The sequence below is a fragment of the Manis pentadactyla genome, chromosome 10 (genome assembly GCF_030020395.1).
Source record: "Manis pentadactyla isolate mManPen7 chromosome 10, mManPen7.hap1, whole genome shotgun sequence".
NCBI classification, from domain to species: domain Eukaryota; kingdom Metazoa; phylum Chordata; class Mammalia; order Pholidota; family Manidae; genus Manis; species Manis pentadactyla.
In genome coordinates, this window is record NC_080028.1 from 5,879,229 (window position 1) to 5,896,777 (window position 17,549).

Here is a 17,549-nt window from a genome sequence, read left to right on the forward strand (position 1 = left end):
ACAAACCCACAGCTGCATTTCCCAGTGCTGATCCCATTTCAGAGTGGTCACAGTGGGGCAGATGTGGCACTGAGGCTCATCCTGTGTGACGGCCTCACCCGGGAGCCTCCATCCTCGTGTGAACCCTGAACCCCGGCTCTAGCACACACTCCTGAGGGCTGGGGGAATGGGAGTCTTGGGGATGATGGGAGACCCAGACAGCCCACAGGGCAGCACAGCCTGGCAGCTGGTGCCTGAGAGGTGCATGGCTGCAGTCGGCCAGTACGGGTAGAGCAGGTAGACGGCTGGTGGGCTCACCCGGTGCCAGGCCACAGCTGTGGCTGTTGCCATCCCACCCACCAGTGGTTTTGGAGGTTAAAACAGGAAGGAGGGAACCCCCGAACCCAGGCCAAGGATGGCGTCCCCAACTACAGGCAGCTTCTCCCAGGAGCTACCCTGCAAGGAGCCCTCCTGTGCCCCTCAGGGCGGGCGTGCACACCGAGTGGTTTGTGTGGATGCCCAAGACGGGTAAGGCAGTCACTGGGTCAGAGGACCACACGACCCCAGCTTTCCTGATTATAAACGTGCTTTCCCCCAATTCCAGATGTCCTCGTATCTCTGATCAGCGGAAATCAGGTGACCCCACTGAAGTCCACCAGCAGGGCCCCCACTGTCCCAGGAGACCAAAACTTCATCGCAGGGGACACAGTTCTATTTCTCTAAGTCTTTCTGGCACTCATGTCACCCACGTCAATTTCTCTGTATTAAGAATTCTCAAAAGCAGAATTTATAAGTGTTGGACATTTGGAGTTGACGAGATATTGAACATTTTGCCAATTTCGATTAACTACCAAAAGCAAACGGGCAACCAACAGCCAGAGGCGGGCCAGCCCCAGTTCTGGGAGGCTGCGCGGCAGACGCTGCTCAGAGTGTGGGCACTGACAGCAGAGGGGCCGCCCCTGCCAGACCTCTTACTCCACACAGCCACCTGGAGAGGTCATGAGTCACCCACTTCAAAGCCAGGGTGACACCTCCAAACCTGGGCGGGCCTTGGCCAGCGAGGGGCTGCTGTGTGCCAGGGTGGGGTGAGGCTGGCGTGAGTCCCGGCAGCCAAGGGGCAGGTCAGTCTGGGCACAGCCCCACCCCTCACCCTGCCACCCCCCAGTCTAAGCCAGCCAAACAGGAGCACAGGGCCAGGGTGTGGGCCCCAGGTTGGAACTGGGCTGCTCCCCACTCTGCCAGTTTCCCTCCGTGCCATCCTGAGCAGGCCTTGGCACCTGTACACAGGGAGGGTCCCAAGAAGTGTGGGGGAGCCCTGCCACATCCAGTCACATCTCATGACAGCCCAGTCAGATCCACAGCAGGACAAGCCCGTCTCCCTCCCCACGACCAGGCATCTCACCCAGGTGAAAAGGCCACTGCCAGGAGGTTAAAAACTTTATTTGGCTTATAAAATTCCACATTCTGAGAGCAAGCTTGGGCAGAAAGCTCAGGACTGTTCCTAGGGTGGGCCAGCAGCCCAGAGCCCTCTGCAGGTGGTGGCGACCCCCTGGGCAGAGACCCAGACAGACCCAAGGCCTATGAAAGCGAGAGGGCCACTGACAGCACTGGGCAGCAGCTGAGGTCCTCAGAGGGCAGGGCGCCCTTACTCCGTGAGCCGCCCGCCTCCACGCCGGCCACGGTTGTCCCGCCATAGGCAGTAGTTGAGCGCAGCCCCGAAGGCCAGCCAGGCCAGGTAGGGGTAGAGAAGGCGGGCGGCTGCTGGGCTCACCGGGTGCCAGGCCACAGCTGTGGCTGTCGCCATCCCTCCCACCAGCAGGATGTCCACCAGGGCCTATGGAGACACAGGGGAAGGCCTGAGACTCAATGGACTCACAGGGTGGGAGGGTGTCCCCGCTGCCCAGGCACTGGCTACACTCAAGGGAACACTCCAGTCCACCCCTAGGGGACTCAGCCAAGCTCTCCACCGTCCTCTGCCTCATTTTCCCCATCTGTAAAATGGGGACAGTCACCCTGCCTGCCCTTGCCATGTGTGGAGTGCACAGCTCCACGTGGGTTTTCCTAGACAATGGCCCCTAAACCCAGACGAGCAACTGCATCCAGCGTCCGTCAGCCCTGCCGCGCTCCCCTCACTGGAGGGAAAGCAGCCGTGGGGGGCTCCACAGGAGGGCGCTGGCCCCCAGAGCTTGCGAAGAGATGCTGACCACGAGCCTGGTGCCACCCCTGACCCCACCTTTAGACCCTGACCCCATGACGGACGTGATGCCCCATGTCCCCCAAGGGCCATCTCCAGGGACAGGGAGACGGGCCAAGGCCACACTTACCCAACCCATTTGTCGGGCGCCAAAGAAGATGGGAGGCCACGCCCAGTTCAGGGCCAGCTGCCCAGCATAGAGGCCCAGGGGAACCACAGCCTCCTCTGTGAAACCTCCCAGCTCTTTCCAGACCATGTAGGAGCCATACCTGAAACAGAGGCCACCATCAGCTGCTACTGGGGAAGAGGCCAGAAGCCTCCCTGCAGGACACAGAGCCATGCTCACCGCTGGGGGACGGTGATGGCCAGGCACAGGCTGCCACTGACCGCTGCATGACCTCAGGGAAGGTGCAGAGCATCTCTCACAGGGCTGCTGCGAGCCTCTCTGAACACACTGCCAGTGCTAGGGCAGTGCCTGGCACGTGGGACACTCAACAAATATTTTCCACTAGTATCGTCAGTGCTGTGAACAGGGCACGACATGAGGCGTGTGCGTGAAGAAGAGGCTCCTAACCTAGCCAGGAGCACTGCACAGAGGACAGAACATTTAGGCTGGGCTTTAGGGGAAGAGTAGGAGTTTGCCAGGGGAGGAAACAGGATCTGCTCAGAGGCAGGCATGAGGCTGAGGCAGCCTGTGTGACTGCAGGTGGTCCGGGGGGCTCAGGAGAGGCCAGGCTAGAGAGGCGGGTGGGGACTGGTCCCGGGTCACCGGCGCGGTGATAAGGCCGCCAGGAACGGCTGACGCCCCCCGGCACTTATCCACGCAGGCACTGCTCTAGCTCTTCCCGGGCACCAACTCGTCTCATCCCCACCGTAATGCTATGGGGTGCGCAGTATGATCACCCCGTCTTATAGGTGAGGAGACTGAGGCCCAGAGAGGTGAGGCGACTGATATCTCTTGACGGGCAACCAGTAAGTAGGGCTTGAGTCCAGGTGGCCAGGGCCAGAGCCCAAGTTCCTTATTCCATGAGGAGTGTGACCTTATTGGGGCCGCACGGGGCCTACACGGGGTCCCACGACAGAGAGGCTGGGCCACGTTTGTGTCTTATCAGGACCTTGAGGGAGGACCAAGAGGAAGTGGGGGGCCTGGAGGTTGGAGCAAGTGGAGGCCGAAACAGTGGAGGCCAGGCTGGGCTGGGTGGGGAGAAAGCACATCAGAGAAAGCCTGACCGGCAGGGCCTGGGGCTCCAGGAGCGGGACCCAGGTGACAACTAGGTTTGAGGGGGCTCTCTTATTCCCATCAGAACCCCAGGACACTCGACCTGGCCTCTGCTACCTGCCCCCTGGGTGGCTGGCATCTGCAGCCCCACCTTGCACTGGGCTGGCATAGACCTAGGAGGCAAGGAATAGATATTCCAGGAGGCCGGAAGCTGCCCTCGCTCCCTGGACGTGGTTCCCTCTGGAGCCATCAGGGGGCGCCCTCCCCCATCAGCACTTCCTTTCCTCCAAGGCAATCCCTGGGGTCACTGGGTTTCTGCAGGGTCCCTGCCCACTGGCCCCGTGTCCTTTGAAGGGGAGGGGGCGGTGGCGGTGAGGGGTGTCCAATTAACTGAGACAAAGCCCGGCTGTGAGCGGGCGCCCCATGAAAGGCAGCCACTGTCGTTGCTATCGCTGCTGCTGTTACCCATCGTGGAAACGTCCTCGCTGCCCAGGTCTGAGCTCTACACACTGAGCCAGCCTCGCCCTGGAGTTGTGAAAACATCCAGGTTGGCCGTGTCAGGTTGAGCCACCGGGCCCGCCCCTTCCAGGAGGCCTTGGAGCAGAAAGCTCGGTTGTGCAACCAACAGGCCCCACGGCTTTCTCCACCCTGCTCTTGGCAAATGAGGCCGCGAACCGCTGCTCGCAGCCCCGGGAGCACCTGGGCAGTTAAACCCCTGGAGGAGAAGCTATGCTCTCAAGCCGTGAAGGGAGAGGATGGCCCTGCCCAGCCTCCTCCGCGGGTGTACTGCATGGCTGCAAGATCAGCGCCTGTGCCCACCTACCCCATCGTCGAATAGAGCGTGCCCCAGATGGGGCCCAGCGCCCAGCGGGGCGGGTGCCATGAGGGCTTCTGCAGGCTGTCATACCAGCGCAGGCCCTCGCCACGGGTATGGTGGGAGCCCAGGTAGGCCCCCACGCTGGGCAACAGCGTGAAGCCCACGGCGGACACCCAAGGCGGGGCCATTGCTGTTGAGGCTGCCGTTCTGGAAAGCTCTGAAAGAGAAGACATAGCTGCAGTAAGGCCTCCGGAAGCATTTCTCGAGGACCTACTGTGTGCAGCTTAGGGGGCTGGGCCTATCACCTTCAGCATCACCACAAGCCCTGGGCGGGCCTGTTACCAGCCCCCTGTCACTCACTTATACATCAAAGGATGGATTAAACAATCAGGGAGGTTTAAGGTGGGGAGGGTCTGGGGGAGGGGGTCCCAGGTGACACTCAGGTTTTGGGGACTGTCTTAGTGCCATCAGAAACCCGAGGCACCTAGCCTGGCCTCTGCTACGTGTCCCTGGGTTCACACAAGCAGCCCCCACCATCCCAGAACTCCAGTGAACACCTTTCCATCCAAACTCCTGCCCCGACCCAGGAGGCTGCCCTGCCTGGAAGGAGCCTCTCGGGTGGCCCTGCCCCCAGTCAGCTCCTGGCCCAGCTACCAGGGTCTTGTGCCCTCGCACCCTCTTGCTCTCTCTCTCTCTCTTGCCTCTCCAGGCAAGTTTCTCTGCCACCTCATCCAAGGCCAGTTTGGGTACCCTCCACCAGGAAGGCTTCCCAGCTCCTTCTCCCAGGCTACGTGCCAGCCAGGGGCTCTTTGAGGGCTGTGTCAGTCCACACCCTGTGCCTTATGTTCTAGTATTTCTCATTCATTCATTCAACAATTGGTATCAAGACAGAGCTTGGCTCGAATCCTGGCTCCCAGCTGACCCTCTGTAACCTCAGACAAATCACTTTAGCTCTCTGGGCTGGCCTCAGTTTCTCCCTCAATAGGATGGGATATCAATATTGCCTACCTGGACCCAGCCCAGTGCGGGGTATATCTCTGCACAAGTGTTTCACGACCACCCCATAAGCCCACCCTGAAATCACCTTCTCCTCCCTCCCTGCGTGCCCAAGAGGGAAAGCAGCCTGCCTGGGGTCACACAGCACTCCTGGGCCGGGCTCTGTCCAGCTAGACAAGCTGCTCCCACTCTGACACCAGGGCCACTGAGGTGGTGGGTAGGAAGGAACAGAAGTTAGCAAGAGTTCCAGGCTGGTGAGGTCCCCCTGACAGTCCTGAGAGGCTGGCAGAGCTCCGGGCGAGGAAGGGCCCTGTCTCAGGCCTGGATGCTGCCAGCCCCAGGACTGGGAACCCAGTCACCAGGTCTCTCCATTCTGCTCTCTGCATGGCCGCTTGCCCAGCAGCCCTGCCACCTGCACTGAGGGCCTGCTAGGTGCCCAGCAGGAAGTGAGGCCCCAGCAAGCCGAGCTGCTCATTGGGGCTGAGAGCCCAGAGACAGCCAGGGGGGCTCCGGGCGCGGCACCTGGGGCTGGCTCTGCCCGGACCTGCTGCAGGGCCCTAAGCCGGTCAGTACCCCCGACTGGCCCTCAGCTTCCCCAACATAAAGTAAGAGGCCGAGCTCCCACTGGTACATCCTGAGCCTACTTGGGGAAGCTGGGGGTGTCCAGTGGCATAAGAAGCCACACAACCGGGTCCGTTCAGCAAACACAGTCTGGTCTGCTAGGGTGGGGCTGGGGCCCCCGGGGGGACAGAGTGGGAGAAGCCCCGAGAGGGGCACAGACCTCAGACCCCTGACCCAGGATCAGGGAGGACATCGAGCACTTGCCCCCCAGGGACACTGGAAGGAAAGCAGCTGGGGTGACAAGAATGAGCAGGCAGGCAAGCGTGGGCTGTGGGCTGGACGGGGGAGGCGGGTGTTGGTGAGACACAGGGGGGAGGCCGTGCTCAGTTGGGAGCCATGGGGAGCCACCAGGCTTCGGAGCCAAGGAGAAGGGGAGAAGGGGCAGCTGCCGGCCAGGGGCTCCATGAAGCCCCACGAAATGCAGGTGCAACCTCAGTGTCCACCAACTGGGGACCATCAAAGACTGGTCAACATCCAAATGTAGCTTTAGAGAGGGGACTCTAACAATGTGAAAACTGTTCTCGACATAACGTTAATGAAGAAAGCAGAAAATAAAATTGACTATAGAATGATCACAATTTTAACAAAAAATAGATAACATAGATACCCATTTAAAAAAACCGTAATGAATTCATGAAGATGTTACCAGCCGTCACAGTCATTAGGCCAACATTTCCTGGGGAATGGCCGTGTGCCCGGCAGGGCCAGAACCTGGGTGTCAGCCCGCAGCCCTCACCTGGGGAGGCAGCTACATCCTCTTCTCCGGCTGCCCACCAAGAGCAGGGGCACAGAGGGCAGGAGGTGCGCGCCTGGGCCCTGCACAAGCGGGCACTCAGAGTTCTAAGGCTGGCCCTGGGCACCGGGATTTATGATGCTATGTTCACTACATCTTTATAGTTTTCCAAAACGTCTCTAATTGGCATAATTTTGAACGGAATGCTCAGTGTTGGGCATCCAGCAGATTCCAGCTCTGCTGTTTAGTAACTATGCTTCCCGCCTCCCTAGGCCTCACCTGCTGACTGGGGACAGCTACCCACCTCCCCAGGTCAATGCACAGGACCTGGAAGGGTGAGCGTCACCAGGGGCTGGCATGTGACACAGGGCCCGGGCAGGGAAAGTTCCTGTGTTTCTCCCTCCCGCTCCCCCTTGCCCTGCCCTCTGGCTTTGCGGGCGTTTCAGGGTGCAAGGGCAAGGGTCTGATCTCAGCACTGCAGGGAGGGCCGCCTCCCCTGGGGCCAGGAGAACACTGGCCCTGTGCTGCTGGGTGCCGAGCCCTGGGCCCGGAGTGCTGGGACCTGGCCACTCGGCTGGGCTCACCTCTGCGTCACCTCCAGCAAGCCCAGGCCATCTCAGCCCACTTTCTCATCTATGAGGTTTCCCCTGGAGTGTGACACAGGCTGGGCAGGTGGGAGGCCTTCACACCATACTGAACCTCACATACAGACAGGGAAACTGAGGCCCAGAGCCAAAGGGAGGAGGCTAGAAGGTATGGCACCGAGATGGGCCGGACCTCAGGCATCCTCAAGGTGACCACATGTGCCTTTTCCCAGAAAGGTCCCAGTTTAAGCCCATTTTATCCCAAACTAATGGCCCCTCTCACTCTCAGATGTGTCCCTTTTACAGGTGCTCAAGGTTAAGACACATGGGCCCCCAGTATAAGATACATGGGTGTCATGAATTCCTGATACGGTTTATGGAGTAGACACCCTTGCTATGATATTCCTGTCCAAAATGCAAAACCCCAGCTAAATCGCAAACATCCTACCAAATAACTGACTCCAGCCCTCTGCACAAGTGTCAAGGTCATGACACATTAGGGACTCTTATTCCCATCAGAAACCCGAGGCACCCAGCCTGGCCTCCACTACCTGCCCCTGGGTTCACACCGGCAGCCCCTGCCAGCCCAGGGCTCCAGCGGACACAATACCATCCAGACTCCTGCCCCGACCCAGGAGGCCGTCCTCCTGGAAAGACATGGGAGGGGTGGGGGTGTCACCAAGGGCAGGAGACCACAGAGAAATAAGACTGCAGTGCAGGATCCTGGGGGCGTCCTGGGGCGAACCAAACGTATTCCTGGGAAAACCGGTGGAATGCATTTAAAACAGTTCAGGTGGGCCTCATTTTAATGTTCTCTGCAGATACTGCATTTTTTACAATTTTTTTTACAAATGCAGCCAGTCTATGGGCTCCATTTTTCCAACAGCATTTTGTCACCGCATGTCTCTGTCACATATTGGTAATTCTCCACCTTTGTCATTATTATGATATTATGGCCATCGGCAGTACATGATCACAACTCACTCACTGAAAGCCCAGGTGACGGTTGGCATTTTTAGCAATAACATATTTTCTAACTAAAAGAAGGCACATCGGGTTTTTTAGACACAATGCTACTGTACACATAACAGACTACAGTGTGGGGGAAACATCACTTTTTTATGCACTGGGAAACCAAAGAATTCCTCTGACTCGCTTTATAGCTATCCTTGCTTCATCGCGATGGTCTGGAACCAACCCCTCAGTAGGTCCAGGTTTGGACCTTAACTTGCACTGTCCCCTACTGACAAGCTCAGTTTCGTCGCCACATTAGTCCCTGAGCCCCGGGCCCCAGACCCGGCTCCACCTGCCGTCAAGGCCCGACGCAGCGTCCACTTCCACCACATCGCTTCTGCTCTAAGACCCTCGGGGGCACCTGTCCAGGGTTTTTTCTATTTTTTTTCTTTAATTGAAGAGAAATTCACATTGTGTAAAGTTAGCCATTTTGGGTGCACAATTCAGTGGCATCCCAATGTTGTGCACCCACCATCAAGTTCTAAAACATTCTCATCTCCCCATTAGCAGTCTCTCCTCATTTCCCCCTCCCCCAGGCCCTGGTAACCAGACCTGCTTTCTGGCTCCACAGATTTACCTTTTCTGGATGTTTCGTATGTGGCCTTTTGTGTCTGCTTCTTTCACGGAACACCATGTTTTCAAGGTTTACCCATCACTGCAGCCTGTGTCCACCCTTCTCCCCAGGGTTTTGTGGGCAGGGAGCTCATGTCACTCTGCCACAGCACCCAGCCAGTGCTCAGGAAATCCCCATACGGGATGCCCAGTGCCAGTCGACTGGGCCCTAGAGCCCACCATCCAAGTGCCCCACTGTACAGAACAAATCAAGGCCCACGGGGCTGTGGTGGCGTCCCCGAGGCCCCAGGGACAGCGCGGGGTCTGAGTCCCATGCTCCTGCCCCCACCCGAGGCTGTGCTTCTGGAGGCTGGCTGTGCTTATTGCTCCACTGGGCCTAGGGGTCACAGGGTCTGTCCAGCCTAAAGGTCAGAAACCAGGGAGGCCAGATGCCCCACATAGACAGAACCCAGCCAGGGAGCTTCCGGGGGCCTCTGGGGGACTGCCCGGCTCTTGAATCATCCGACCGGGGAACCAACCAGGCTGAGTCACACAGGGCTGGGCTGGGCTGGGCTGGGCTGGGTGGCCCAAGAGGACCTGAGACAGATCCACACTGGAGTGGGGCCCCCAGGAGGCTGGGGAGGGACTCAGGGAGCAGAGGGGCAGAGCCGCCCACCTACCCTTTATTCTATGCCCATCAGAAGATGACTAAGAACTCAGACCTTGGCTTGCCTCCAATTTGCTCAGTGATCCCAGACCAAGGTGGCTCTTGGGCCTCAGTTTCCCTCACTTTAGGTAGGTGTAACCCATCCTGCCTGTTTCACGGGGATGTGGGGGGAGGGGGGCGCTTGGGTGAGCACCAGATGAGTGAGGGGCTGTGGGTGTCAGTGTGGGAGCCACTCACCCCACTTCCTCGGTGGGTAGGGGGTGATACGGCACCATGGTGCAGATCCAAAGCTGAAAAAGGTCAGCCAGAGGCTCGGGAGGTGAAAACGCTTCACAGAAGACCCTGCCCTCAAGTGGCGCCACTCACCAGGCTGTGCCTCTGAAAGGGAGGCCCAGACAGGGCACAGCAGAAGGCTCAGGACCCGGGGGCAGGAGACTCCAGGCCTGTGGGGAGCGAGGGCAAGGATGGCACACGATAGTCTGTGCTCACCCTGGGGGCCGTTACTGCGTCAGCTCTGCCCCCAGCCATGGGGGAGGGACCAGCGGCTTCTCTGCTCAGGGCCCTGAGCCACATGGCCCTTGTGGCCTCCATGGTGGACTCATGACGATTCCCACTGTCCAGCTGAGGAGGCCGAGGCACAGCGAGTCACAGAACTTTCCAGGTCTGTGTGACTCTGGGGCCCACAACATCCCCACCCAGAGCTGGGAGTCTGTTGGCCTCCACTCTGAGCCACAGGGCCACTCGCCTGGTCAGCAGTGTCACCTCCCCTCTCAGCCTCCTTCCTCATCCCAGCATCTGAGTGCGGGGGGTTGGGGGAGAGTCTCCCACCCCACATCAGCCAACCCACCCTCTCCCGGGGGTCAGAAGATTCTCTCAGGGCCAACAGACCCACTCTCTCCAGCTTGAGGGCCAACAGTGCCAGGCTCCAAGGGGCATCAGGCCCCTCCCCGGCCCACAGGCAGCACAAGATCTGAACCCTTCCTGCCCCCCAGGATGGGACCCAAGATCTCCCATCCTTGAGAGGCTTCACTCCTGACCAGGAGCCCCCAAACCCACTGCTGGCCCAGGGCCCTGTGTCCCCATTTGTGAAGTGAGGAGGGACTGAGCCAGCGGGTCTCTGGGGACCCTCTTGTTCTCTGCAGCCTCCTATAGAAGGTGACAGAAACCAAGGCCCAGGGACAGAACAAAGAGTGGCGTTCTTCCCCCTTCCCCCCAGCTGCGCCCAGCCCTCCAGGCCCATCACTCCTTCCAGCCACTGCCGTCCCAGGCATGAGTCCTAAGGCTCCTTCTATCTAATGACTCACAGCCCATCTCACTTTAACCTCTGTGAAATCTTTCTCATTATGAAAGTACAGTGTAACAGACAGCAGGTCTGGAAGGAGCCACGCCTTGCTGGTAACCCAGCAAGTCTGGGATGGGGTGGGGCAAGGGGTGACGGAGGGGAATTTGCTTGGTGGAGAATGACTCCTTTTCCAAACACAGCATAGTCAGGCATCGCTTGCACAATCAAACATAAATAAAAGGAAATACAAATAAAAGAAACAGATTCAAAAATAAAATAATGAAAAAGCAAAAGTATATAGACTAAAAAGTGGCTCCCTCCCCTGGGAGCCCAGCCCCTCACCCGACCCAAGTGACTCGCTGTCAACGGTTTCTGGCAAATCCAGCTGGATACCATTCAGTCAGGGCCAGACACAAGTGTGTACACACACGCACACACGCACACACATAACAGGCAGAGAAGGTGGCCTCCAGGGCATGGCGGAAGAAACAAGGCTTTGGAAACAGACCACACCAGTTCACACCCTCATTCCGCTGCCGTAGCTGTGACCCCAGACAGGGATTCTTGGATGGGCCTCAGTTTCCCCTATTTCAAAAGTGCTGTTGGCCCCAGGAAAAGATGCCTGGTCCCTGCTGCCCTGCGGGCAGTCCCCACACCGCCCCACAGACACCCGGGGCCCTCAGCCCACATCCTGGCAGGGAGGTGTTTTGGCCCAGGGCCTGCTGTTTGCCAGGCACACTAGGCGTGTGCTTCTTATACACAGCCTCCTGGGACATCCCCTCCTTGCCCTTGACCCTCTTGGAAGAGCCTGTCACTTGTTCCTAGAGGCTTAGGCCCTGCCCCTACTTCCATCCATCCTAGAGCACATGTCTGGGACCACGTACCGCCATTTCCTGGAAGGCCAGCCCGAGTCTCCCAGCCCAGCCCAGGCCCCAGCCATCCACAAGGAGCACCCAGCACTTAGCAGTGTGTTCCCAGCTGGAAGTCCCTCAACCCCGCCCACCTGCGTGCGGAGCTCCTTTGCAGTAGCACAGGGACAAGCAGGTCTCAGGTGATGCTCTGTCCACACCAAGCCCCTGTCCAGACTACAGCGCCCCTGAGAGCTGGACTGGGGACCTAGGGACCCGTTTCTAAGGCCAGCAAGGGCCTAACGGGCTTGGGGGAAAACAGCCTCTTGGATCCGGCCTGGGTTGCATCCCTTAGAAATGGGGCGTGTCACCGGGATGAGGAACGCGCAGCGTCCAGGGCGTTTTGTGGTCCTCAAGGCACCTGGCTCAGCCAGCCCCGCCCCTCCGCGCCCTGGCTTGCTCCTCCGCGAAATGGGCAGGAGAGGGGGTGTTTGGCCCTCCCAGCGGCCCCGCCTCCCGCTCTGGGCAGGGGGGCAGAACTTCCTTTCCCGTCTCCCATCGGCAGGAACCCCACTTCGCAGGAGAGCCGACAGCGGAGCCCAGGGCCGGAGACGCCCGCCGACCCGCCGGCTGACCTTACAGCCGAACCCCTGGTGCTGGCCCGCGGCCGCCCCCGGGGGCACCCCACTCCCCCGGCTCCGGCGTGCTACCTCCTGCCTCAGTTTCCCCTCGGTCCCCGCCCCTGCGGCGCTGCTGGGCGTCGCCCTTGCGGGGAGCGCCCACCCCGCAGCCCCGTCGGCTCCCACTCCCCGCTCACCAGCGACGAGGACGCGCTCCCGGAAGGTCACTGCACGGCGGGAGGTGGCGCGAGGTCCCCGGCCCGCCCCGCCCCGTCGCGAGGCCCCGCCCGGCCCGGCCCGCCCCTCTTGGCCTGGAGTCCCGGCGGGCGGAGGCCCGGAGCATCCTGGCGAGAAGGCCACCCCCGAGTGCCCGGACCGTCCTGCTTCCCGCGGTGACCGCCCACGCGGGGCAGACCCGGCGGTGCGCAGCCGGCCGCATCCCATCCCGCTGTCGCTCACTGTTCCTGTCTGTGAAATGGGGCGACAGAGACTGCTCTCAGAGAGCCGAACCACATGGCCCGTTGGTGAAGCCCTGCACATCCCCCTGCACACGAGCCCTGGCCCCCATCCCCGGGGCAGCACCCTGGTTCCTTTAGCTGTTGCCGCAGGGCACGGAGCCAGCGCCGTACTGGTACTCCTGGCTCCGCTGCTTTGTGACTGGTCCTCTCGGCCTCCATTTCCTTATCTGTAAAATGGGCACAACATCGTGGCACTAATCGGGATGCCACACAATGCAGGCAGAGCACCCCGCAGATGGCACTCGTTGAGTGGAGGCTTCGATCACCACAGCCCAGAGGGGGCCTCAGTTTGCCAGGGTCTCCCCGATAGGCCTGGCACGTCCAGCCCCGGGCCTGAGGCACCTCCTCATGTGCATGTGCACGTGCACTTTTATTACTGCATCCCAGGGCCTGTCCCTGCCACCTTGGACTGACTTGGCCGGGTGGGGACCTCCGCCTGCAAGAGCCGCACTTGCCCAAACTGGTCCTCTGGGGGCCAGCAAGAAGCACAGCTCCTTCCCGCAGGCAGAGCAGCCCGGCGCCGCCTTCGCCCTCCTCAGCTGCTTCCTTCTTTGACTGCTTTGGTGTAAAGACAAGTATAACCCAGGCTGGATTCCATTTCTGTTTTCTTTCTGACTTTAAAAGAAATTAAGACACTTTCCTGAGCCTCTCAAAGTACCATGGCCCCAGGCACTGCGGCTGCTCTGCCTCTGGACTCGTTCTGGCCACGCCGCCCAAAGAGCTGCCAGCCCTCACCCTTTTCCTGTAAGGAGGTGCCTGTGGCCTGGCAGAGCGGCGAGCCCCCTCCCCCGGAACTGCCATGGGGAGGAGGCAATGTGGCTTCCCTCCAGCCTCGCCCCTACTGCCCTTGGGCTCCAGGCCCACAGGGGCACTCTGGGAAGCAGAGGCTTCTGTCTCCAAACACCTGCTGCGCTCCTAGACCGAAGGGAGGGACTTTGAACAAACGCGCAAGGCCCCTGTCCTCATGAAATCCACACCCTTTACACAGATGAGACCCTGCAGTTCAGGGGGGCCAGGTGCTGCCCAAGGGGCTCCCATTGAGGTCTACATGCAAATGTGGATTCCCCATCCCGCTGCGCCTGGGAGCATCCCATTCCTTTTGCCTCGCTCCTGTCCAACCCAATGGACCCCACCTGAGCCTGGACCACAGTCATTGTCCCTCTTCTGAGCAGCACCCATAGCCTCTAGCTGGCTCCCAGCTCCCCTCTTACCCCTTCTAGGCCCTTCCTCTGCTCAGGACCCTCCAGGGCTCCTACTGCCTTAGGATCCAGCCCAAACCTTTTACCTGGCACTTGAGGCCCTGCCAACCTGGGGTCAAGCTGATTAGCCTACCCTTTCCCATCTCTGTTCCTTTGCACACACTGTTCCCCCTATGTAGGCCACCCTTCACCTCCCACTCTGGGTATCTCCATGTGTCCAAGTCTGCCTGCTCGCCAATGTCACCCCAGGAAGCCCTTCCAGAATCCTCGCTCTGTTTACCCCCACTCTAAGTAGGCAGTGACCTTGAACTCCAGGGTTCCCTGAGCACTCCACTGATCAGCTTTGCACAGCCAAGGCGCAGCACATGCCTGGCTGGAGAGAGCGGGCACAAAGGCCAGACCACGGGAAGAAGGGGAAAGGGGGAAACTGAGACTCTGCCAAGCACTGAGAAGAGCCCGCTCTGGGGCAGTCAGAGGCTACGGTGGGAGGCAAGTCTCTGCTGTGGGCACTGCGGCTGTGGCATGGGCATTCAACAGGAGATGCTCTGTCCTCTTGCTTCTGAGCTCACTGAACCTGTGTTCAGATCTCCAGAGTAGGGCTGGACATTTCTGTGAGGTAGAACAAGTGTTGTCGACTGAGCCAGGGCATGGAGGGGACAGCAGGGGCTCATCAGCCTGTGATCAAGACTGACCAAGTGCGGACAAGCGTCCGAGCCAGGATAACTGGGGATTCGGTTCTTAAATAGGCAGTACGTGGCAGCTGGCGTCTTGGTGATGGCAGCCCTTGATACATCCCTAGAGTTGCTGCTTCTAGCTGGCCTGGCTGCTTGCAGGCCTGGTGCACACATCATCCTGGGGTTGTTCTTCACCACCACCTGGGGTGCCCTTGACCCCTCTGCTGGCTGGCTTCTCATTTCCTGGATGGCACTTCTTCACCTTTTCTGGTTCCCCCTTGATTGCGATGAGCCCATCCTCCAGGAGTTCTTGAGAAAGACCGCACAGGAGGAAATCATTTTTGAAATCTTGCATTCTATCCTGTGGCTGACTAACGCTCGCCAGAGTAAGAACTCAAACCTGGAGACTGTTGTCCTTCGGCATCGTGAAGACAGCCAGCCCTCCAGCCTCTGCGCTGCTGATGAGCAAGCTGAAGCCATTCTGTGCTGAGCCTTTCTGTATAATTTATTTTGTTCTCCCTGGAAAAGTTTAACATTTTTGTCCCCAGAGTTCTGGAACTTCACACCAATATTCCTCTCTCTGGGCTTAATCTCATCTACCATTCCAGCAATTAGGGGGCTCTTTTATACAAGTGTGGATAAAACGAGAGTTCCTGTGGCCAGGATTCTCACCTGGCCCTGGTTGACTAGCTCACTGCACACCTGTGGGCACTACATGGCTGTTGACTCTATATGAAGAGCTCCACCCAGCGCTCTGGGTACAGCATGGTAGCGCTGCTGCAAGGCTGCAGGAGAGCAGAGTAGAGGTGGCAGCGCTGAGGACAGAGGCCCAGAGGGTGGCTGTGTGGGACAACTGTGCAGAGAGTCCCGGAGGACGGCTGTATGGGATGGCTGCAGAGAGGCCCCAGAGAATGGCTGTGCAGACAGAGGGGCCCAGAGGCAGAGACCGGCTTGCTGCGTGCAGACTTGCTCTGAATGAATGGGATTTTAGTGACTGACCTGCCACCTGGAAATAAAGTTGGGTATAACCGTTTCACCCCAAGCACGTCTTACTGTCATTTTCTTTGGTCACGTTGAATCCATAGCGAACTTGCCCAGGGCTGAAACCCATTGGCAAGACCACAAGAAACTCGTATCCCTTATATTTCAGAGAAACTGATATTTTTAAAATTATTTCCTTCCCTCCACTTTCTCACTTCTCTTTCCAGAACCCCTATTACTCAGAATCCGGGACCTCCTGGGCTGGTCCGCTTCCTCCCTTCTCGCTTCTCTCTTACTTCTCATGTTTTGTTTTGCTTTACTTTCTGTGATGTTTCCTCAACTTTCTCTTCCTGGCCTTCTACCAGGCTTTTCAATTCTGGTTTCCTATTTTTAGTTTCCAAGGTTTATTTTTCTCTTTTCTGAATGTTCTTTTTTCAATAACTTCCTGTTCATTTTTCATGGATGAAGTGTCTTCTCTTACCTCTCAGCTATCAGTAATAGCTTTCTTAAAACGATTATTTCTTCTCTCATTATAGTTTCTGAATCTAATGCTTTTGTTTTTGTTTTTGTTTCGGTTTGTAAGAGGCTTTCCTCAGATGCTTGGGAATCTTTGGCTGGAAGTTCATGATTAGAAAAAAGGAAAATAAGTCTGCAGCTGCTATTTGATAGCTTAGCTTCACTGTAAATTGAATTTGGTGGGCTTTGTCTGGGAACTTGCTGGCTGTCAACAGTTTTAGGGTTTTCCTCTTGGATGAGTCAGATTCCCCAAGACCCTCCAGTCCCTTGCCTGTAAGGGTAGGTGTCTGGCTCCAGGTTTCTGGGAGCTCAGTGGGGGAGAGCACTGAAGGAGGTCTCTGCATTCAGCATTCAGTATCCACCTCTTTGGCCAAGTACTCACTTTCACGCTGTCCTTGGCATGCCCAGTCCTTTCCAGAGCTAAACCCCAGATGTTTACCAGAGTGGTTAGAGAGAGGGAGGGGATCTTAAGATCTAACTGTTCTTCAAAGACACCGTCAAACAATCCTCTTCATGTTTGCCTTTTACCCTTAGATCTAGAAGCAGCCAGTGTTGCCAGTTCCTAAGCTTTTGAGGATTCTGTTGTATGAATAAGGATTGGGTCTCAGCTTTCCCCACAGTTGGGGGGAATCTGGGTATGTGGAGTCTGCTAAATAGGTAATACTGGTCTTCCTGCTTTTCAGTAATCAGAAATTCTGTTGCTAGGGCTCTCTTTCCTGTTCTTCCTGTCCTTGTAGATTTATGTCTTTATGAGATTCCTTTGCTGTGGATTAATGGGCTTCTGGAGGCATGTGCTCTATTCAGGCCGTAACCTGAAAATCTCTTTATCTTTTAAGACCATGGCACGGTATAGATTTGCCATAATTTATTTACCTAATCTCCTCTAGTGGGAAATGCAGCTTATTTCCATTTTTTCCTTGCTGAAAGCAAGGCTCCCATGGGTGTCCTCCTAAGAGTTAGGTCTTTGCTCATTTGATGCTTTTCTTAGGACAAACTCATTGAAGTAGATTTGCTGATGTGATTCTATACAGGTCTTTCTCATTATGAGGTATGTGTGTGTGTTATGTGTGTGTTCTGGGCTCCTTGGAAGAAGCTGGAAGGAAATGAGAGAAGCAGAGCGGGGTTAGGGATGTACTTAGAGGTGAAGTCTCTCTGACCCAGAAGCTGGATAACCCCCATTCCCAAACCCCCTTCTGTTACCAACCACCTGTCACTCAATCTTCGAGCCTTTGTCTACTCATCTGTAAACTGGGGATAACAGTAACATCTATGCATCACAGCGCTGCTGTGAGGAATTAAGCTAATATGTGAAAATATCCAAGGCTTTGCTCAATGGAACAAGTATTTACTAGGTGCTTATTATGTGCTAAGCACGTTGTCTGGTTTGTAGGGAACGTTTTAGAGTTGTATTGCTTATCGCACAGTGTCACTGGGAGAAGCAAATACGAGAAAGAATGTGGAAGCGTTTCAAGCACTTTTCACATGCTAGCAAGAAAGAGTGAAGAGTTCGTTGGTTATTCAATAACTATTTTTGA

At 57.5% G+C, this 17,549-nt stretch overlaps 1 protein-coding gene across 3 annotated transcripts; it reads right to left on the minus strand.

Moving 5' to 3' along the window:
* Positions 1-1,402: 1,402 nt before the first annotated feature.
* On the minus strand, positions 1,403-12,410 carry TSPO (translocator protein). Of its 3 annotated transcripts, XM_036931450.2 has the most exons (5): positions 12,190-12,303; positions 11,878-12,141; positions 4,216-4,426; positions 2,304-2,442; positions 1,403-1,813 (listed from the first exon to the last, which is right to left on the minus strand). In XM_036931450.2, the coding sequence occupies exons 3-5, from the start codon at positions 4,395-4,397 to the stop codon at positions 1,625-1,627; spliced, it is 510 nt and encodes a 169-aa protein (XP_036787345.1). In that variant the 5' UTR covers positions 4,398-4,426; positions 11,878-12,141; positions 12,190-12,303; the 3' UTR covers positions 1,403-1,624. The 3 variants fall into 3 exon arrangements, with proteins under 3 accessions (XP_036787345.1, XP_036787344.1, XP_036787346.1); XM_036931449.2 differs by lacking the exons at positions 11,878-12,141; positions 12,190-12,303 and adding an exon at positions 12,324-12,410; XM_036931451.2 differs by lacking the exons at positions 11,878-12,141; positions 12,190-12,303 and adding an exon at positions 11,662-11,686.
* Between the last annotated feature and the right edge of the window lie 5,139 nt (positions 12,411-17,549).